Below are 24,299 nucleotides of genomic sequence, written 5' to 3' on the forward strand. Positions count from 1 at the left end.
CCAATCTATAGTACACATTATTGCACACTGTTTCACAGTTAAACCATATTTTTATGTTACTTCACAGGCATTATAATTTATTGTCCCCTTGCTTCATCCATTATTTTACAGGCCTTGAGGGCACCAACCACGAAAACCTATTTACATAAACTACCACTTGCTTGTAGTTTCTTTCTGATGTGAAGTAATGTATGTGTCTTGAGAGTGCCCAACTGAGTGCACCTTTTGTCACATATCACATTTGTGTGGTCCCCTTCCAATGTGTTCTAATGCATCTGCCTTGAGATCAGCTGATCTAAGATTGATCACTACATCACTTTTGTGAGGTATTTTCCCAGCGAATATGAATGATGTGTCTTGATATAGCCTGCCCTAACAAAAGATTCCCCACAAATATCAAATTTGTGATGTTTCTTTCCACTGTGAATTAATGTATGTTTCTTGAGATAACCTAACTGGGCAAACGATTTGTCACAAATTTCACATTTGTTAGGTATCTTTCCAGTGTGAATTAATTACCGTGTCTTGAGATTTCCCACAAATCTCACATGTAGGAGGTTTCTCTCCAGTGCACAGTGATACGTTTATTGAGAACGCTTGAGAAAACAAAAGATTACCAATAAATCTCACATTTAAGTTTCTTTCCAGTGTGAATAAATGCATGTTTCTTGAGATAAGCTGACTGGGCAAAAGATTTCCCACAAATATCGCATTTGTGGGGTTTCTTTCCAGTGTGAATTGATGTGTGTGCCTTCAGATTAGCTGACTGGGTAAACGATTTGCCACAAATCTCACATTTGTGAGGTTTTTCTCCAGTGTGAATTAATCCGTGTTTCTTGAGACTGCCTGCAGCAGCAAAACATTGCCCACAAATCTCACATTTATAAGGTTTCTTTCCAGTGTGAAGTAACGTATGTGTTTTGAGTCCACCTGACAAAACAAAAGATTTCCCACAAATTTCACATTTATGAGGTTTCTTTCCAGTGTGAATTAATGAGTGTTGCTTGAGATAAGCTGACTGGGCAAAATATTTCCCACAAATATCGCATTTGTGGGGTTTCTTTCCATTGTGAATTAACGTGTGTGCCTTGAGATTAGCTGACCGGGTAAACGATTTGTCACAAATCACACATTTGTGAGGTTTTTCTCCAGTGTGAATTAATCCGTGTTTCTTGAGATTGCCTGCACCAGCAAAAGATTGTCCACAAATCTCACATTTATGAGGTTTCTTTCCAGTGTGAAGTAATATGTGTGTTTTGAGTCCGCTTGACAAAACAAAAGATTTTCCACAAATCTCACATTTATGAGATTTCTTTCCAGTGTGAATTAATGTGTGTTTCTTGAGATCGCTCGAGACAACAAAAGATTTCCCACAAATATCGCATTTGTGAGGTTTCTTTCCAGTGTGAAATAATACATGTTGCTTTAGATCGCTTGGGAAAGCAAAAGATTTCCCACAACTCTCACACTTGTGAGGTTTCTTTCCAGTGTGAATTAATACGTGTTTCTTGAGATTGCCTGCACCAGCAAAAGATTTGCCACAAATGTCACATTTGTGGGTTCTGTTTGCAGTAAGTAGATTACCCTGGAAACTGACATTAACAGTTGTAGATAAAGTTCCATAATGATTTGTTTCCTCTGTATCATTTGTCAGAAGTGTGTTACCTATGTCATTATCAGACTTGTTTGCAGCTTTCCATGTTTCCTTGTATGAATTCAGCTTATTGAGTTCTGTGACAGAAACTTCTGGCTCACTATCTGAGAAGTTAGTGCTTTGATGCTCATCGCCATAGCCATAATTTTCATGGTTGCCGGCAGTTGAGAAATGGTAATTCTCACTCATTCGCAAATGTTTTTTCAAACTAACATTACTGTGAAATACCTCACCACACCACTTACAAACATACGAAGGTGGTTCCATGCCATCAATGTGCATAAACACATGCTTTATGAATCTGTATTTTGAAGGAAAGCTCTGTTGGCAGAAATTACAGTTATATACATGTAATTCCTTTTCCCACGTACTACAGTTATATCGCGTGGCAAGTGAGCAGTTCTTATCAACAGTCATATCTTCTGTATTGGTACCAAACTCTTGTGCTGACTTCTCCATGTCTATCAACAACTCATCCTGGACCAGTCTATGGTGACAAGTTTCTTCACATGATATGCCACTGCTCCCACCAGTACACTGAGTCAATCTGAAGAGTAAGGAGGCGGATGTTAAATACTGATATACATACAACAAAGAAACAATATTTAGGTGTCCATAAATCCAGTACTATTAGAGAGAATTCATAAAAGTGCAGAAGAAATTGTTAGAGATTTAAAATTGTAATATTTCACCAGAAGGAAGGAACTGATGAGGTAAAAATGATTAATCTGAGTCACTGCCAATTTGATCTGAAATTTTTAGATGAGAATTAAAATAATTCACTTTCAAGTGTTAGTCTTTTTAAAATACAGTGCTACAAATTAATAGTCTACACCGATTTATTAATTGTATCAAAAAAAATTTCAGTTACATGTTTTAACTAAGAGAAATAATTTTTAAATGTTCCTCTTCTATTATCGTAGCTCTGTAAATGGCTTTCCTTTGTCTGGCAAATACTTTCACCTTTGAAAATTTATTTCACCTAGCAAACAGTTTTTTTTGTTTGATTCCCAATGAGTCAAGAACTACTGGAAGCATAATTATTTTGGTTAGGTATCTTGTATGGATGTTTATCAGGTGGATAATGACTGTTCATGAACAATAATCAATGTCACAGCAATCTATGGAAAAAATGCATACTGATGAATGAATGTGAATGACAAACTTGCAGATGGTTTTAATCTAAGACTATGTTTTTGGCACTGCAACTTATATGAAGCCTTGTACAAATGGAAATGCTGTCTAAAATGATTGAAATGGTTGTAAATTTTCCAGTATATTTGCAGTGAGCCTTTTTGAAAATTTTTACATTTGGTCACCCGACACTGCAGAACACAAATAACTTAAGGACACACACATTAAACACTGCAGGCTGAGACTACATATCGAGTGGCAGTGACAATTGCTAATGCATGAGCTACCCCTGTAGTATATGGGTCCCATAATTCCACCTGCAGTTAAACCCTTTCCCACAGAACAGAATTGTGATGCCTTTCAGGTCCCCATGTGCATCATGTTGCACATGAAAGATCACAAACTACTGGAGGCATGCATGCTCCAGTGTTATCTTTTGTTCTGACTGTAACTTCTAACTTTTTTGCATTGTGTTTGGTATATAGTTCTGTTTGGCATGGTATCTGGTAAATTTCGAATGATTTTAAACTCTTAATTGGGATCACACGGGTTTTTTAACGTAACCAGTATCGTTGTGTGTCAGATTCTAGAAGTTGACAACTGAATCACTAAACATTGTAACTTTTTAAAACTCAGTTACATGTATTTTCATACATATGGAAGTGAAGTAACAGAATATAAATAATGAAGAAAGAAATCAAAAAGTATGCAAGTGAGGTTTCAAACAAATAGTTTTATTTCTACTACTTTAAGAAATAGAAAGGTAACAATTAAAATTTTAGACTATGCCAGTCAACCATAAACAAACCAGAATAAAAACCAGAATTTCTGGAAAACGTCAACAATACATAAATTTTGATGAATTATTTATCAATTGTTTAAGAGACCTCCACGTAAGCATTGTGTAGGTACTGAGTACTTGTGTCATATCCTTAATCTTTACTGCACAACATTTTTTGTGGCATGTACATTCATAGACTCTTAATGCAGTCATGATGGAAGTGCACATGTATTCTAATAACACACGTACTACAGCCTGAACAGCAACACTGCTGATGGTTTACACATTTGCTAAAACGTTTGGCACTATAGCTGTTACCTCGACTTTATTCCTTCCTTTGTTCTCTCAATTCTCAAACCAAAGAGCTGTCATTATGAACAAAAACAGTTTCTTACATTCTATCTAGATTCTCTAGTACCCCTGTATCATACAACTAGTGCGGTTGGGGGATTAATGGGACTTCATCACTTTTACTTGGTCTTTCGGCTCAGGATGGTTGCGAAGTGCCATTGCATATATACACTAGTTTTGCGATGGGGTCGCCACTCCCAAAGACTACCGCCACTCCCTCTACAGGACAGGATTAGTGTGCCCTAACTGCCTACATCCGGTGTAATCCATGGGAAAGTGTGAATGTCTGAAAATGGTTGCAAGCCATGTAATTGAGACAGAATGTGGAGACCAGCCTGGTATTCACCCAGTGGGATGTGGAAAACCGCCTAAAAACCACATCCAGGCTGGCCAGTACACTGGCCCTTCATATTAATCCACCAGATGGATTTGATCCAGGGATGGCGTGCATGCCTGAATCCAGGAAGCTGCGCGTTAGCGCTCTCGGCTACCCTGGTAGGTCGTTTCTTACATTACCATGAAAATATTACAGTTGGTTCCACCTAGTAAGGAAATATTGTCAATGCATTTGATGCCAGGGTTGGAGACTGCTGTGAATACAAGCAAGCCTATTAAAGCTTTTACTCAGAAAAATTAATATCATGCAAAGAAGGTATGTTCTTTTGAACATTTTTATATTATCAAGATTTTGTTTCATCACTGTTGAATCTCATCTAAAATACCTTGAGAGAAAACAAAACTTTGTTTCTTGTACAATGTCTCGATTTCTACCCATCACGTCACCACTAAGTTACAGGGCAGGAATCTGCAAAGCAATGTTCTATTGTGTAGCACGAACATTGCTTGGATTGTGCATTTCTCCATTTGAAAGAGTTTCCCCTACCATAAAAACAGGAATCATGGTGATATGACTGTATCCTCTGTTATCATTTCCTCCACCACCACCACCACCACCACCACCCTCTTCTGAAATTGTATCACCAATTTCCATCATGTAATGTTGATGAATATTACTGTCAACTAGAACTTCATATACCATTTATCTAAATATATATTAAAGTACAGTTGTCTTACTTTCAGAACTCATGGATGATTGGTTTGTGGGGGCTCAACTGCATGGTCATCAGTCCCAATTACTGCAGTCTTTTTTTTACACAGTCCAATGTAGCCACTGTCACGAATGATGATGATCAAATGATGAGGACAGTGAAAACACCCAGTCATAACAACACAGCCAGGAATCAGACCCAGGATGCCATATTCCAGAAGCAGCAATGCTAGCCAGTAGACCACAAGCTGTGGACAGAACTCGTGGGGAATAAGAAGTCTGTTATGGCTGGTTTGAATGGTTAGAGATATGTGACACACACTGCATACTGTAAAAGACACTGAAAGAAGACACCATAATTATTACACTGTAATAACAAGAATAAACACAAGCTGCTGATAAAAAAACCCTGCTGAGCAGTATTTGTTGAACGAGTGTAGTATCTCTGTTGGATGTCATAATAACTTTATTATGAATTTACTGAGTGTAAAACTGTCTGAAGAGCAACCAGTTTTCATAACAAGAAGTCGACCCAAGGCGTTTTAAGTGATTATAATTACACTGACAGTGTTCTGGATGCTGCTGTGTGAGCTCTATACTTTCCAGGATGCTGTGGCAGTTTAGGGTGTTCATTAACAGTTGTCCTCATCGAGTACACTGAAAAATAATTTTTCACTTTCCGCCAAAAGGTGAAAATATGGCGCTATAAGCAGTGAGAATGAGACATCAGTGCAGGAAAAGAGGAGAAACGATCAGACCAATGATACTGGTGGTTCTGGTATGTTTATAAGGATATGATGAGAAGTTACATCTTCAAAATGGTCTACCTGTACAATATGCTGTATCCATGACATGACATGTCATGGTTGCCTACAGCATATTCAGAGTGAGGGGGGCGGGAGAGGGCGGGAGTCAGACGGGGGGTGAGGGGGGGGGCGAGAGAGGACGGGGGGTTGGGGGGAAGAGGTCGAGAGAGACGGGGGGTGGGGGGGGGGAAGGAGTCGAGAGAGACGGGGGGGGGGGTGGGGGGGGAAGGAGTCGAGAGAGACGGGGGGGTGGGGGGGGGAAGGAGTCGAGAGAGACGGGGGGGTGGGGGGGGAAGGAGTCGAGAAAGACAGGGGGTGGGGGGGGGAAGGAGTCGAGAAAGACGGGGGGGTGGGGGGGGGAAGGAGTCGAGAAAGACGGGGGGGCGGGGGGGGAAGGAGTCGAGAAAGACGGGGGGGCGGGGGGGGAGGAGTCGAGAAAGACGGGGGGGCGGGGGGGGAGGAGTCGAGAAAGACGGGGGGGGGAGGAGTCGAGAAAGACGGGGGGTGGGGGGCAGAGGAGTCGATAAAGACGGGGGGTGGGGGGCAGAGGAGTCGATAAAGACGGGGGGTGGGGGGCAGAGGAGTCGATAAAGACGGGGGGGTGGGGGGCAGAGGAGTCGATAAAGACGGGGGGTGGGGGGCAGAGGAGTCGATAAAGACGGGGGGTGGGGGGCAGAGGAGTCGATAAAGACGGGGGGTGGGGGGCAGAGGAGTCGATAAAGACGGGGGGTGGGGGGCAGAGGAGTCGATAAAGACGGGGGGTGGGGGGCAGAGGAGTCGATAAAGACGGGGGGTGGGGGGCAGAGGAGTCGATAAAGACGGGGGGTGGGGGGCAGAGGAGTCGATAAAGACGGGGGGTGGGGGGCAGAGGAGTCGATAAAGACGGGGGGTGGGGGGCAGAGGAGTCGATAAAGACGGGGGGTGGGGGGCAGAGGAGTCGATAAAGACGGGGGGTGGGGGGCAGAGGAGTCGATAAAGACGGGGGGTGGGGGGCAGAGGAGTCGATAAAGACGGGGGGTGGGGGGCAGAGGAGTCGATAAAGACGGGGGGTGGGGGGCAGAGGAGTCGATAAAGACGGGGGGTGGGGGGCAGAGGAGTCGATAAAGACGGGGGGTGGGGGGCAGAGGAGTCGATAAAGACGGGGGGTGGGGGGCAGAGGAGTCGATAAAGACGGGGGGTGGGGGGCAGAGGAGTCGATAAAGACGGGGGGTGGGGGGCAGAGGAGTCGATAAAGACGGGGGGTGGGGGGCAGAGGAGTCGATAAAGACGGGGGGTGGGGGGCAGAGGAGTCGATAAAGACGGGGGGTGGGGGGCAGAGGAGTCGATAAAGACGGGGGGTGGGGGGCAGAGGAGTCGATAAAGACGGGGGGTGGGGGGCAGAGGAGTCGATAAAGACGGGGGGTGGGGGGCAGAGGACGAGAAAGACGTGGGGGGCAGAGGACGAGAAAGACGTGGGGGGCAGAGGACGAGAAAGACGTGGGGGGCAGAGGACGAGAAAGACGTGGGGGGCAGAGGACGAGAAAGACGTGGGGGGCAGAGGACGAGAATGACGGGGGGGAGAGGACGAGAATGACGGGGGGGAGAGGACGAGAATGACGGGGGGAGAGGACGAGAATGACGGGGGGAGAGGACGAGAATGACGGGGGGAGAGGACGAGAATGACGGGGGGAGAGGACGAGAATGACGGGGGGAGAGGACGAGAATGACGGGGGGAGAGGACGAGAATGACGGGGGGAGAGGACGAGAATGACGGGGGGAGAGGACGAGAATGACGTGGGGAGAGGACGAGAATGACGGGGGGAGAGGACGAGAATGACGGGGGGAGAGGACGAGAATGACGGGGGGAGAGGACGAGAATGACGGGGGGAGAGGACGAGAATGACGGGGGGAGAGGACGAGAATGACGGGGGGAGAGGACGAGAATGACGGGGGGAGAGGACGAGAATGACGGGGGGAGAGGACGAGAATGACGGGGGGAGAGGACGAGAATGACGGGGGAGAGGACGAGAATGACGGGGGGAGAGGACGAGAATGACGGGGGGAGAGGACGAGAATGACGGGGGGAGAGGACGAGAATGACGGGGGGAGAGGACGAGAATGACGGGGGGAGAGGACGAGAATGACGGGGGGAGAGGACGAGAATGACGGGGGGAGAGGACGAGAATGACGTGGGGAGAGGACGAGAATGACGTGGGGAGAGGACGAGAATGACGGGGGGAGAGGACGAGAATGACGGGGGGAGAGGACGAGAATGACGGGGGGAGAGGACGAGAATGACGGGGGGAGAGGACGAGAATGACGGGGGGAGAGGACGAGAATGACGGGGGGAGAGGACGAGAATGACGGGGGGAGAGGACGAGAATGACGGGGGGAGAGGACGAGAATGACGGGGGAGAGGACGAGAATGACGGGGGGAGAGGACGAGAATGACGGGGGGAGAGGACGAGAATGACGGGGGGAGAGGACGAGAATGACGGGGGGAGAGGACGAGAATGACGGGGGGAGAGGACGAGAATGACGGGGGGAGAGGACGAGAATGACGGGGGGAGAGGACGAGAATGACGGGGGGAGAGGACAGGAGTTAGAGATGACAGGAAAGCAGCTAAGGCTTGAGGTCCACAGGACAAATGGGGAGGGGAGGGGGGAAGGAAGGAATGAGGACTCTCCTCCCTGTGCTTTGACTAATTGTATGTGTAGCAGCTCCTATTCCAAGTGCAGTTCAGATGCATGTCATATTTCACTGATATGAGCCTCTGACACCTCTACTCCCATGGCCAGTGCTCCATCAACTTTCATGAAGCACACACTGTCCCATGCATCTCACATCTCTGAGCCCATTACGTCATATCATGATACTACAACTAACATCTATGAAGTGCTGCACATGTTACATTGTTTAAAATGCCTGTCCATCTAAGAAACGTTTGAGAACTGATCTACCTGTAACTTTCATATGTTTTGTTACTATGTAAAATGACGATGACGCCTGATCTTTATGTACATGATTACTCTGCCATTCATAATTATGGGCCTGGCAGAGGGTCATCCAACCATCATTTGTAATCTACTTCTCTACCATTCCACTCTCACTGCACGCAGGGAAAACGAGCACTTACACCTTTTCATGTGGGCGCTGATTTCTCATGCTTTACTATGATAATTTCTCCTTGCGTAGATGGGCATCAATAAAATATTATCACACTGTCGACAAAATTCGTGTTTCAAATTTCATGATAATTAGTGCCACAGCGAAAAAAGTGTTTTAATGACCAGCACCCCAGTTCACGTATCATATCCATAGCACACTCTCCCTTATTTTGCGATGGTATAAAACGAGCTGCACTTCTTTCAATTTCTTTCACGCCCCCCACCACACTGCAATAGTCCACAAGATAATAGATAAGCATAATGTAAGCCGGTTCTTTAGTAGACCTGTTACGTTTTCCAAGTGGTCTGCCAAGGAATCAGTCTTTGGTTTGCTTTCTCAGAGCATTATCTATAAGGATGTTATGATTCAATTTATTCATAAGTGTATTTCCTATGCATTCAGTTGAGTTCACAGCTTTTAGGTTTGTACGATTTATCGTGTGAACGAAATTTATCACATTCCTTTCCGTACTCACGTGGTTGACTTCATACTCTTCATTATTTACAGTCAATTGCTATTTTACACATCATACAGATATCTTTTCTATCACTCCACAATTCGTTTTCATCATCTGATGACTTTACGATAAGGTAAATGACAACATAATCTGCAAACAATCTAAGAGATTGTCTCTTAAATCGTGTATGTAGGTCAGGGACAAGAATGGGCCTATAACACTTACTTGGGAAACGTCAGATATTAATTCGATGACTTCCTGTCAGTTATTACGAACTGTGACCTTTCTGATACAAAATCACGAATCAGTGCACACAACTACGATGATACTCCAGGGGCACACAATGTAATCTGAAGTCACTTGTGAGGAATTGAGTCAATAGCCTTCTGAAAACCATAAATATGGAATCAATGTAATGTCATCTGTCCTAATCAGTCATTACTTTGCGAGAATAAAGAGCTTGTGTTTCACAAGAATTATGTTTTCCGAATAAGTGTTGGCTATTTGTGAATAAATGTCGTCTTCAAGGTAATTCATAATGTTCAAACAGACTATATTTTCCGAAATCCTACTGCAAACGACGTTAGTTGTATGGGCGTGCATTTCATCGGATTACTCACATTCCGTTTCTTGGTTTCTGGTGTAATTCGTGCAACTTTCCTGTCTTGGAGTACCAATCTTTCTGCCATTGAAGAGTTGTATATGACTGCTAAGTATGGAGCTACTGTATTAGCATATTCTGAAAGGAAGCTGGATGGTGTACAATCTGGACCAGAGGCATTGCCTCTCCCAACTATTAAGCTGCTCCACTACATTTATCCTGTGACAGAATTTAGAAAATCCGTCTTCAGTGACTCGCTTTGGCAGCACTGTTGTCAATAACTTTACCACTGTTATCACGCAGTGAAGGTATTAATGCACCTCTTAAATTATATACTTCACATACAACCAGAATTTCTTTGGGTTTACGATCAGATTTCGAGACAGAATGTCGTTCTGGAAACTATTAAAAGTCTCTCTAATTGATTTTGCGCTAAATTTCGAGCTTCTGTAAAACTTCGCCAATCTTGTGGATTTTGCGGTCTTTTAAATTTGGCATGTGTAATTCATTGCTTCTGCACCAGTGGTCTGACCTGTTTTTTTTTTTTTTTTTGTCAGTACCACATTTCATTAATTTGACGCGTATCTCTCAGTTATTAATCATCTGACTTTAAACCGCATCTGGACTAAGTTTAGAAAGACTTATCAGACGGAGTGGAAACTGTATCTTCGGAATGTGTCAAGCGAATTTTTACCTGCTTTAAGGGTGAATTTTGATTATTTTGGTCAGTCTCGATGTTACAGTATTCACTCTTGTGAACTCTTCATGGCTCAACAACATTGTGGTCACTAATCCCTGCTTGGTCAGGGCTATTATGATGTCAAGGATGTTTTCGCACTTCTGTACCCATTGTTCAAAATAATTTTCAGAGACGCCATTCAGTACGGTTTCGGACGACGTTTTATGCCTACCACTGACATTAAACATTTACTTTCGCCAATATATAGAGGGTAGTTTTTCTTCCAATTATTCGCAATATTACGGACTGTATTGGTAAAGTTCTGGCCAAGTTTCAAGTTCAAACAATCTTTAGACCTACAAAGAAGATTAGTGAGTGTAAACGTAAGCTTCTGCGTCCGTTGTCACACTCAATAAAATTCTTCTGGGTTTGAAGCCGCATTGTCAACTATAAAATTTCGACGTCTTGGCGACTGTTGCAAGACGCCTTCCTCAAACCCAGAAGATTTTTACTGACCAAGATTAGTGAATGTATAAGATTGGCGAATATAAAATTGCATGTGGCTGTGGGAAGGTTTATATTGGAACAACGATAAGAAATGTCAATACCCTCTGAACGGAACACAAAAGAAATGTCGACTGGGAGATACTGACAAATCAGCTGTAGCGGAACAAGTTTTTTAAAGACTGTGATCATGAAATAAAATTAAGTGAGACAAGCGTGTTAGCCAGGACATCTATTATTATGCACGTATGTATAGGAAAGCTATAGAGATTAAGGAACACCACAATAATTTCAACAGAAAAGAGGAAGGCTTACAGTTACACAGGATACGGTGGTCGCCTCTCCACCAACCATTTGACGATCGATTACATTCGATCGAGAATAATGACGCTAGTCAGAGAGACTTATAGTCGGTCCCAATTGAACGTATGATGGTGCCCTCTATATGAACGGGAATTCCACTGCCTGGCAGCCATAATTGACACACCTCCAAAGATGTTCCCGCAGTTGGCAACGAAACGCCAGGAAGTAGTAGCTTTACAGATCGAAAACGGCATCTCAGCCCAGAGCTTTTAACTGATCACTACCCATACTACCTCAAACGAACTATCTACTTAAATTTCACTACAGGGTAAACTACTTCCACCAGCAATTAACACTACACCACCAACTGTATCTCATCTATTCTTTGTGAACATTGTTAGGTCTCTTGAAAAATTTCAGCTTAACTTATTTCCATACCTTTATTGTGGTTGTATCTACCCTCTTTCGGTGTTCTACTTGCAGCCTTTGAAACTGAAGCCCTTTCTGCACTTACCTGAGACCCTCTAACCTAAAAAAAGCCCAGTCTCCTCTACACATCCCCATACTCGTGGAACTGCTTCCTTTGTGTAGTTGACTCCTGACCCACTCAGCAAAAAAATGAATGGAAATTTCAGAGAGTGACAAATACAGGATTGTAACTGTACCAGCAGTAGCAGTTCCACATAGTGCAGGTAAAATAACCTAAGTTTAGCCTGAAAGACTAAACAACTTACTTCTAGAGTATACAAATTGTGGTAACTAAATGAAATCATAGCTCAATTACAACTGTTTACAGCTTCAGCTGGTGAAGAGAATGCTGATCACATGAGCAAAATATTATCGATCTTACCTGAGCTTTGAAAAATATGCATCGTCGAGTAATTGGGGAGAGAATTGTCCACGAGCTTTACAGACCTGCATGCAGAATATTTCTGATAATACAAGGAATGGATTATGCATGGCAGGCTGATATCAGATACGCAAGGCTACTTAAAATCAAATAATGGTTTCAAGTACATTCTCACAATCACAGACACACATTCCAAATTTGCTTGGGCCTTACCTTTGAAAGTAAAGACACGGAAGGAGGTTTGAGAGGTTTCTAAACAATTTTTGCAGACAGGACTAACTCGACGCCACAACAACCTTGAGGAATATGATTGAAGTGAATTTTACGACAGGCATTTCAAAGCAGAATTGGAATGATGTTGGATAAATCACTACTCAACATTCTCCCATTTGGAAACTAGTATTGCCAAATGGTTGAACTGGACCATGAAAAACCGAATGTGGAAGCAATTTAATCTTCAACGTATGTGCAAATGGCTGAACATACAGCCACAGATCATTGACAAGTATAATCGCATTATTCACCACAGAATTAAGAACAAACCTATTGATGTCATAAACGAACTACGGGATAGCTTTAAACCCATTATGTTCCTCATAGAGCAGATTGTACGATGTTGAGGGAACAGGGCTTTGATGAAATGGTTTAGTTTCTCATCGAAGCTCAACAGTTGGGTGAACACTCGCAAACTGCTACGTAATACGAAAAGCAAAGTTCAAAACATGCAGTAATGTGACAAGTGCTAGGAAATGTATCAACAAAGTTGGAGGTGGTATTCTCGAGAATCTGTCATCAGAAGTTTGTATCTCTGGATATAATTTCTGTGGAGCTGGAACAAAATTGAAATAGCACCAAGATTATGGTGATAAGGGCTTCAACGCATTAAAAAATGTGTGCAAAGAGCACATCACCACCTACACTACAAATAAAGATCACCATACTGCACACCAAATACTCACTGATAACGCTGCACAGGTACGTCAAGAGACAGATATTCATGTAGAACAACCTATTTCTGCATATGCTGTTGATAAGGAAATGTTTGCTAGAACTTAAATTGGGTACTGGACTAACCTTCAAGCAATACTGAATGCATCTCACTGCATACTGAAGAAGAAGAAAAACCTATGGGATGTTTAAAAAATTGGTGACAGCTCCAAAAGGTGCCTCGAGGCAGAAAAAAGGAAGGAAATGATGTGTTAAAACGCCCAGGTTCCTACCAATACCAAAGACATCTGGTGGAATAATTCTGGCTTTGATACCTACATTTGCTGGGCTGTCAGCCACTGGTTTCATTAGCTAGGAGAGCTGATATATTTGAAGCACTAGAGAATGCCTGAAAAAGTGAAAAGTAATTACAAGCAACTAAAAGGCGCAATATGACCACGGAGGCCATCGCTATAGGTAAAGGCCTCTATTTACAATACAGAAGATGGCTTGGGTTGTACATTAAAAAAACGCCCACAGCAATGGTACTGGAAAGAAGGGTAAAAACATAGATCTGCTTAGACTCACCAGAAAATTTAAAATCGTGAGATTTTACAGCGTGTTTATGTAGGATACTTTGCCTGAGACAATGTGCAAAACCACAAAACGTGGAACAGTAAATTTAGATGTTGTTCGAGGTATGGAGCTCTTGGTGATTTAAGGCCACCTAAAGAATTGTGTTGTCACTTCACTAATAGGAACCAGCTGTTGTACAATGTTCGACGCTACCATGACTTCAGTTCATACCTCTGAGGATATTTCTGACTGATATTTTTCATCAAAATCGCATAAAAACAAGCAGTATGCAAGTCTCTGCATCATTTGAAGCTTTGATGTACTGACGTTCACTCTAATCCTAATTGGGCTAAAGTGAATGCAAACTACTTTCCTGCAATATATGAGCAGGGGGTAGTTATGTACAGCATTGACTGGCTGGAAACACACGAAACCATAGCTAACGTCACTGGCTTAAGGAGGCAAGTTGATTTAGAACTGAAACCGATTGTAAAATCCTTGACGAAAAGGGAGCTGAGATGCATGGAGGGAGAGTCCATATGGTTAATGGGGATAGCAAAGGCAATGCTACAACGAGCATTCAGGCATCCCGTTTTCCTGGATAAATGTGTGTGACAAATCTGAACCATATAAACCTAGAGAGAACTTTTGTCTTTCAAAACTTCCTCTAGTAAATGTGTAAGATGGCCTCTGAAGTCCCAGATGTATGGACTACAGGATACCAGAACTCCAGCAGATGTATCATGATGATTGTTTAAAATGTGGAGAGCACATCTCCGCAAGCGAAACACATTGCTGCATGCCTCAGTCCACCAGGGAACACAACATGCTACAGTAAACTTTAAGTACATGGCATGGAACATACTTCGGCGGTAAGGATAACGTTTGGAAGATACTTTACGTGGTCATCACAGCTGTGTAAATGTCGTGAGAGAGGGGTAAAGCCTCCAGTTGGCCTTGGAAAGCTGCCAATTGGAACTGCACTCAGGTGGGATAGGAGTCGGCCAATGGATAGCACACAGAAATTGATCACCTGAGTATGTGTCAGAGGGAATGGGCCATTCAAGATGATGAGCGAGCTATACAGTGCAGAACGAGAGGTCCAAACGGTAATAAATGTCCATGGAATCTGAAAGGAACGTGAGTGCTCCAGTGCTAAGATATGATTCAGGAAGTCAGCTAAGAGGGAACCTCTTGGACAGGTTCTCGCAGAGCACCAAAGCAGATGGTGGGCATTAAAGTCGCCAAGCAGCAAAAAGGCGTGAGGGAACTGACCAATGAGCTGGAGTAAGTCTGACTTAGTAAGAGCAAATGATGGAGGGGTGTAGAAGTTATGTAGACAAAAGGTGAAATGAAGGAAAATATAGACTGCAACAGCTAGCAGTCGAGTGTTCAATGATATGGATGACCAGCATGGCTCCCCCATGAGGTACAATGCTGTCCTTGGGGGAACATCACAGAGGACCAGAAGGAAACATGAGCGATCAAAGGGGTTGTGAGGACAATTTTTAATATGACAATTTTTTTTTCTTGGAAGCAGAAAAAAAGTGGACACTGCAATTCCAAAAACAGCTGTAACTCCTCCTTGTTGGATCTAATGCCATGAATGTTCCATTGGAGAAGAGTCATAACAGGGTATGGGGATTGGGGAGGAGGGAACAAATGAAGGTTAGTCACCTTGGTGGCTGCTGAGTGCCAGCCTTCAAAAATCCACTGCTACAGGAGGCAGAGGCTGGAGAATCCTGTTCCATGAGCTCTGCAAACATATTGGCATTCTCCCTTAGTCAGCCTGTGAATTCTATGGCAGAAAACCAGTAGGCAGTGGGCACCAGCAAAATTGAGGTCAGCCAGGTGAGAGTATATGTTGCAACACCACTGAAAAAGATCTCTAAATCAGGTAAGGAGAAAACAGTTTGTTTTTGTTTGAGCTCTTAGAACTTTCTAGTTGGCAGATGAAGACTGTTTTTAACTGTAGAAAGTCTTTTGCAGGAGTACTGCTTTTGTCCTTTCAGCCTGACAGTTGTGTAACAGGTTATTTCACCACCAGGGGCAAAGATCTGATGGCTTGTTGCGCAGCTGTAGGAGCAGATGGGGACGCTACTGTGACCTGGGTGACTTCACTACTGCAATACTGAACTTGGGGTCGCAAGTCTGGGTGGGCATATCCTCTATTATGTACAACATAGCAAAAACGATACTGCAAATGCCAATCGTATAATTCACAGATTTTGACTAGCTAACAACTGTGAGTGACAAAGTGGAGTTTGATGTCCCACTCAGATCTCCTAATCAGCTTGCTTGTTAAGACACATGGGAAATTCATGGGATTACAATTGATACAGCAGAAAGGAGGAGGCAAACTGCTGCCCTCGTGAGCATCTCTGCCAAGAGTAACACATTTGGCCATGTTTTGACAGGATACATGTTTTATTATAATGTTGACACTTGTAGGAACTCATCTGGTTTGTAATGTACGGTTGGACCATGATGACTTCATAGCCTGCCTTAATCTTTGAGGCAAACATTACTCAGTGAGGCCATCAAGCATCAGAATGTAAATAACACCTTGCAAAGAGTTAAGTGTAAGATCGTTCTCCACACGAACAGGATAGCTCTTAAGCAGTTGAGCTTGAGAATGACAATACATCTTCAGAAGCACAGTTGCATTACATAAATGGGAATAGGATTTCACAGGGCCTGCAACTGCAACACCACCTTTCAGAATAATGCACACATTAACTGTAGCAAAGGACGGACCACCTCCAGTACATGATACCATGAGGAACCGAGGTGCAGTTGGGAGGGCCTTCAAATCTTTAGCCTCATTCTGTTTACGTATAGTAGACACACACTAAGATGGTGAGTCATTGCAAAAAAAATAAATCCCCATGGTTGCCAACATCTACAATGGCATGCTCCTTCCGACTGGGGGCATCCTCAGAGGGGGGATTCACTCCACCGTAAATGACTGTTCACACCTCAGGTCACATCTCCCGAACTCTTGACAGAGGGACGAATTGGGATTTGGGAAGGTAACAGCTTAGGCAGTTACCCATCTCTGAGCCTGGACTGTATAAGAGAGTACGTGCGAACCCTACCTGTTGACCTGGAGCTTGGCATTATCCATTACCTTGTCACCTGTAATGTGCGTAATGAATGGGCCAGCCTCCAGGAACACACCGGGACAAAGGAGAAACAAAGAGAATGAGGATTCACCAGTTAAGTCTTCACAGCCTTACTGAAAGTGGCACCAGCTACTTAAGATTCTTCTTGATGGTGACCTGTACACTGTCACCACTACAAACTTGTGTGCTTCCTGATCACCACTATGGCACAGCATTGAAAGAGCTGTTCAACACTATGTTCATTAATCTGGAAGGCCAGGAATCAGCTCCAATTTTTGGATATGTAGCCACTCACCCTTCCTTCTTACTTTTCTATTGCAGTATATTAGCTTGGGCTCATCAAGAGGAACCTGTTGAATTTCAGTGAGTCATGTGACATTCTGAATTCAGCCCAATACAGCTGCTGACATTCCACCTGAACTTTTATTTACCTGTACAGATATTAGACATTTGCTCTATTTATCTAGGAAGTCACATAAAGGTTGTTGCAGAGAATAGCAGTACTGACCATACTGCCTTGTAATGTTGTTGCTTATCGGTGATACTGAGTAATTACAGTAGGGCATTTTATATCTGACGTACTTTCACAAGTAATAAAAATTTATATTTCTCAAAAAGTTCTGCAGTGAATTATGAAAACTTACCTTGCACTATCAGATGCGTATCTTGTTGAGGTTTCCACCTGAAATATATGAAGAAACTGCCTGTGACTTACAACTGATGAGACAGTAAATAAATATAATTAATGCCCACCAACATGTGATTGGTCCACAAAATGCAGTAAGTGAGGCTTGAAAATATCATTAAGGAGGACATGATAAACTGTTTCTGTTAATGAAACAGAATGTCAGTAAGAATTCACTCTCCATTTCCTCACTTTGTCTTCAGTTCTGTAAATATCTACACAAGCCAGTAATTTGGTTGTAGCCATACTTCCTACTAGACACTTCACAAAGAAAAGTGACCAAAACATCTTTCATCTGTCATGTACTTGTGTATTGTGTAAGATTTTCATTCATTTTTTTTTTATTATGAAAAGTGAGAGATGAATCGATCATCGTAAGTGACACATTTGGGCCTTTGTGCTCTGGCCAGCCCAGACCAACTTGCAGAGGTGAGGAGTGACTTCTAAACCCAACCGTAAGTTCACACTCAGAACTACATACACGCTTGGACCATTAAATATACAAACATTAATAAATATTGGCAGACTCAAAATACTTTCAGACATTGTAAATGGACAAGTTAAAACTGGCATTACAAAAAAAGCACATTCACAGATGAAGAAATACAACATTCAGAGAACTATAGATTTTTCAAAGAGAACACAGGGAAGAAATTCGTGAAACTCCTCCAGTACTAGGCTCTGCATTTATAAATGGCAAATATATTTTGCAATCAGTAACAAATTTTTCATTACCTCCAGAAAGACTCTCTCCCTGCCATAATTCAATATTTAGATGAGAGGTGCACAATAATTAATGCACATGCAATAATAAATCAGGGTAACAAGAACAGTTCAGAAAGTAAAACTGTCCTGAGAACAATATTGAGAAGCATCTGATGAAGTGCTACAGGAAAACATAAAAATTTTGTGTCTGTATAGTGTGGATGGATATACATGTGTGTGTGTGTGTGTGTGTGTGTGTGTGTGTGTGTGTGTGTGTGTGTGTGTGTGTGCGCGCGCGAGTGTATACCCGTCCTTTTTTCCCCCTAAGGTAAGTCTTTCCGCTCCCGGGATTGGAATGACTCCTTACCCTCTCCCTTAAAACCCACATCCTTTCGTCTTTCCCTCTCCTCCCCTCTTTCCTGATGAGGCAACAGTTTGTTGCGAAAGCTTGAATTTTGTGTGTGTGTTTGTGTGTCTATCGACCTGCCAGCGTTTCGTTCGGTAAGTCACATCATCTTTGTTTTTAGATATAAAAATTTTATTAAATTTTTATCCTCAGACTGGCACAAGATGCAGATGAGAATATTTTCTGCATAAAAGTGCTATTAAATGTATTTATTCACAACTGGAATTTTGACTTATGCCATTCTCCAGTGACATTTTACTATGAACTACATCAAAATTATTAAATGTCATAACTAGTGCTTAGGGAGTGGATATTAAGACGTGCAGTATGACATGACTGAAATAAATTAGTACATGAAGTACTACCATTGTCTGGACATACAGATTATGAAGGCTCCTGTCTTTTGATAAATATGCAATTTGTGAACATGGTTAACACAAGGAAAGTATTACCTCAAAAGAATTATAAAGGATTCAGATGTCACACTGGGCTACCACTTGAGAATTGTACAGCTGCCAAATTAATTTTGAATAAATACTTTCCATAACAGTCCAAGGAGAAAATGTTTATGTCTGCCTGACTGTGGATGTAAGAAAAAAGGAAAAGTGGTAAGAAAAAGACATTTAGCTAAATTGTTGGCAGATAAACCCCCCCCCCCCACCCACCCACATACACCACTAAAAAGATATGAGGTCAACAATAATATGATTTGAGAATATCAGATAGCTTATGTGCCAATAATGAAGCACAATTCCAAGAAGGTGATGATTTCCAGAGTCAGACATAGATACCTGTTGAAATTGACTATTATCACTGAATCATAAAAGTAAGATTCCTGGCCTGTAATAAGAGATAGCCATGTTCACAGAAGATTAAAAGAAATTCCACGAAAAGTTCAAGGAGAAAACAACACAAACAATTCCAAAATAGGAGATATATTAGAGATAGCTTAGGGCAGGATGGTCCTCTGAAGGGCAAATTGTTAAGGACTAAAGGAGCAAAATACTATTGGAATACATCTGTAAAATTTTAGAAGGCTTATGACTATAAAGCAAGACTGCTTTTATTCAAACTTCTTAAAGAATCTGAAATACAGAAGACAACACGGGTCCTCTTAAAAGAACTACAGCCTCATTTGAGATAACAACAGACTTTAGCCAAGGCAAAGGACTAACTCCATTCTTCTTTCAGACCATACTAGAAAAGTGAACATTGAACAGATGGAGCAGTTGTCAGAATCCAATACCAGAAGTTGAATACTACTTGGTTAGAAAATGGATGTCAAAATTGTCTGTTCAACTTTTGTAGATAATTTAGCAATACTCGCAGTGTAGAGAAAGCACAAAACAGAGAGAAAGAAAAACGGTAGGAGAAGCATGACTACTCGTCTCCTCTGGTAAGAAGCAGTAATGGGTAACAACAGGACTGCAATATCCCAATCAAATACGAAGTATCAGGGGAAGAAAAATTTAAGGATCTATGAGTGTTTTTAATCACGTTCACACTTTTACTTATAAAATACTTTATTAAAATATACATAGGTTCACTTCATAAAAGACACACGAAGACTGTCTATTGCGCCCCATCACTCACACATATATACACAAACAGCTGTCACCACAATCGATACTTCTCGAACATACTTTCTCATATCCGATATAAATGTATTACATAATTCCAACACACCTCCTTACATTTATATCGCGATGTTTAACATATTCCTAATTTTAATGAATTTTTCTTTACATAACGACTTTGTGAATATATCTGCAACATTTTCATTTGAATCTACTTTAACAATATCAATGAGTCCCTGTAAATAATACTCATTCACAAAATGGTAATGCACTTCTATGTATTTTGAATTCTTTGTAAAATTACCAAACTTCGCTATATTTAATGCTCCTGAATTGTCTTCATATATGACAATAGGTTTTTCAAATTTAACATTAAAAATGTCTAAAATATCATGTACAAGTTTCACCTCGCTTACAGCTTCAGACAATGCTACATATTCTGCGAAAGTTGAAGCCTTTGTAACACTCGCTTGTTTTCTTGACTTCCAAAATACAACATTACCAAATAATCTAATTACATAACCAGAAGTTGACTTTCTATCCACACTATCACCTGCCCAATCTGAATCCACAAAACAATCTAATATCTCAGCACTTTCATTCCTACAATAGTTTAATTTCAAATCTTTAGTTAAATATAAATATTTCAAAATTCTCAAAGCATATTTAAAATGAGTACTACTGTAACAACTTTGGAATCTGCTCAAGTAATTCACACTATAGCTAATATCTGGTCTAGTACCCGAACTTACGTACAAGAGTGCACCTATCAAGTTTCTATATCTAACATCATTACAATCTTCATACGCTGGTTCCAACTTTAAATTTACTTCCATTGGAGTTTTGTACAAGATCGAATCTTCAATTTTATATTTCGCAGCTAACGAATCAATATATTTTTCTTGACTCAAACTCATAACTCTTGTTTCACAATCATAATTAATATCGATGCCAAGATATCTTTTTACCTCACCTAAATCTTTCATATTAAATCGTTTTGACAATAAGTTCTTAATCTTAACAATTTTTTCTTTTCTCACACAGCAAATGAGCAAATCGTCGACAAAAATAATCAAATAAATCAAGACATCTCCATCTCGCAATACATAAAGACAATAATCATATTTACTCCTTTTAAAACCTAAACTTCTTAAAAACTCATCAAGACAATTGTACCAAGCTCGTGAGCTTTCTCGCAAACCATACAATGCTTTATACAATTTACAGACTCTATCCGTACCATCATCATATCCTCTTGGCTGCTTTACATAAACTTCAGATAAAACTTTACAATTTAGAAACGCAGTCTCTACGTCCATTTGTTCTATAACCAAACCTTCTTGACAACAGTATGACAACAAAATCTTTAATGTTTGCATATTGGTTACTGGAGAATAAATATCCTCGACGACTTCTTTTTGTTGAAACCCCCTGACAACTAATCTTGCTTTGTAAACACTTTCTGATTTCTTTGTGAAAACCCACTTTACATCAATGGCTTCTTTATCAACTGGTTTATCTACTAATTCCCATGTTTTGTTTTTGTTCAAACAATCAATTTCCTTATTCATCGCTTTTTCCCAATAATTTGATTCGGCGCTGTTAATCGCCTCCTCAAAGCTTTCCGGACTATTTGCACTGCAAAAGTTTACATAAATAAAGTTGCTGTAAACATAATCATTTAATATTTTTGGTTTTCTTTCTCTAGATGATCTCCTCAACCCAAGTACTTTCTCTGGTTCATGATTATCAGAAAGCTTTTCATTTTTCTCAATTTCCTTCTGTTTTTCTATTAGTTCAGTTTCATTTTCTATACTTTTGTGTTCAGAATCACTAGAATATTCACTTACTGAATCATAATCTTTAAACCCAATACATTTAACACCACTTTCAACAATGTCCACATGTCGAGCAACAACTATCTTATTATTTATTAGCACTCTGTAGCCTACTTCACAATAACCCATTAAAACCCCCAAATCGGCTTTCCTATCCCATTTTGACTTCCTCAGTTGCTCAGGTACTCTTACAAAAACTCTACTCCCATACAATTTCAAATGATTAACATTAGGTCTTTTCCCCAGTAATATCTCATAAGGAGTTTTCTTTTCAATGGTGTTAGCTAAAGTTCTGTTTTTGAGGTACGCTGCTGCACAAACCACTTCAGGCCAAAATCTCTTGTCTACTCGCGCTTCGGCTAGCAGACACCGAGACATGTCCATGATGGATCTGTTATACCTTTCAGCAGTACCATTAAGCTCATGCACATAAGGTGGACAAGCATTCAATACAATTCCTTTTTGTCTCACAAATTCATAGACATTTTCATTTAAATATTCCTTCCCATTGTCACATCTTATCTTTTTAACAGTTTTCCCAGTGAGATTCTCAACTTCATTAATATACTCTACAAAACAATTGTATACTTGATCTTTAGATTTTATGGTGTAAACACGAGCTGCCTTACTGTAATCATCAATGAAAGAAAGAAAATATCTTTCCCCATGCATTCCAGTAGTTGAGTGAGGCCCATTTAGATCTGTGTGAACAATTTCTAAAATTTCTTTTGCTTTGGTTCTATTATTTTTAAAAGGAACATTATGCATTTTGTTTTCGATACAGATTTTACATTTCATAAATTCTGATTCTAGTTCTGAAGGAACCACATCTAACAATTGATGTTTACATAAAGTATTTAAATAATTGAAATTAACATGTCCCAAAATGCGATGCCATTTTTCCTTTGTTGTCATATTATTGTCTTTACTCATAACATTAACATTAACTTCTCCTTTATTAATAGTACTACTCATTTTATACAACCCACTCTCTTTCCATGCAATCGCAATCAATCCATTAGCTTTATCAAAAATTTTAGCAATATTCCCTACCGATACAATTTTGTGATTATCTGTAATTTTGGCATAACTGATCAAGTTTTTGTCTATGTCTTTTACAAAGAAAACATCTCGCATATTAATTGGAACCATTTGATCATAGACAGGAAAATTACTAATTACATTACCAACTTTAGTAGCTTGCAAAATTTTTCCATCAGCAATTTTTACATTTATAGGTTGTTTTAAAGTTATACTCTTAGAAAAATATTCCTCATTATTAATAACATGATCAGTACAGCCACTGTCTAATAACCAATTGATTTGAATTTGATTGTTGTTACTTGACTCTACTGTTCTATTTTGACCTATCATAGAATTAACCTCTGTTATAAAACTACTCATACCATGATCACTCTGATGGTAACCTTGCTTGCTGTGATGCCGACCGCTGCTAAAACCATGCTGCTCTCCTCGACCACGTTGCCTGCTGCCATAACCTCCACGCTGCATGTTGCCGTAATTTCCACGCTGTACATTGCTATAGCCTCCACGCTGCATATTTCCATTACCTCTGTCGCTACTTTGAAAATGTACTCCACGATGCCATGTGCCTCTGTTACTTGTTCTTCCATGGTTACAATCACGTTTGAAGTGACCTGCTTTGCCGCATCGATAACATACTTGCTCCTGATTTCTTGAATTTAATTTTCTTTCTGTGTGAAATGCATTTGATTTTACCTCTTCATTTCCAGTTTTTGCATTCAATAATTGAATCTTACTTTTAACATATTCAACTGTCTGGTCCTCTTCCTTCAATACGTCCACTAAGTCCCCAATATAGCTCATTGACTCTGGTAACGTTCGCAGCATATAATTTAACTTCTCCTTTTCCGTTACTTTAGCGCCTGCAGATTTCAGCTCATTTACAGTTTTTTCAAATGCACTGAAAAATGTCCCCGTATCACTGTAATCACTTAACCTCAATTTGTCCAACTTGTTTCTGCATAATATTTGAAGGGCTGTAGACTCTTTCGAATATAATTCATCAAATTTCTTCATGATCTCGAAAGCACTTTCTCTGTCACTCACGAATTCTAGTTGCTTATTTGTGATTGCACCATAAATATAGTTGATAGCCTTCA

The 24,299-nt window shown here is 41.0% G+C and overlaps 1 protein-coding gene across 4 annotated transcripts in view; it reads right to left on the minus strand.

The window, feature by feature from the left end:
- Nucleotides 1-203: 203 nt before the first annotated feature.
- The window catches only part of LOC126213240 (zinc finger protein 726-like), a 116,315-nt gene continuing 92,219 nt past the window's right edge, over nucleotides 204-24,299 (minus strand). For 2 of the 4 annotated variants that reach the window (XM_049940895.1, XM_049940896.1), the window contains exons 5-6: nucleotides 17,589-17,626; nucleotides 204-2,201 (exon numbers count right to left, since the gene is read on the minus strand). In XM_049940895.1, the coding sequence (XP_049796852.1) occupies nucleotides 614-2,201; nucleotides 17,589-17,626 (1,626 nt within the window). In that variant the 3' untranslated portion in view covers nucleotides 204-613. The remainder of the gene's footprint in view (nucleotides 2,202-17,588; nucleotides 17,627-24,299) is intronic. The other 2 variants (XM_049940897.1, XM_049940899.1) reach the window with 2 other exon arrangements.

This window comes from Schistocerca nitens, chromosome 11, assembly GCF_023898315.1.
Source record: "Schistocerca nitens isolate TAMUIC-IGC-003100 chromosome 11, iqSchNite1.1, whole genome shotgun sequence".
In the NCBI taxonomy this organism is placed as follows: domain Eukaryota; kingdom Metazoa; phylum Arthropoda; class Insecta; order Orthoptera; family Acrididae; genus Schistocerca; species Schistocerca nitens.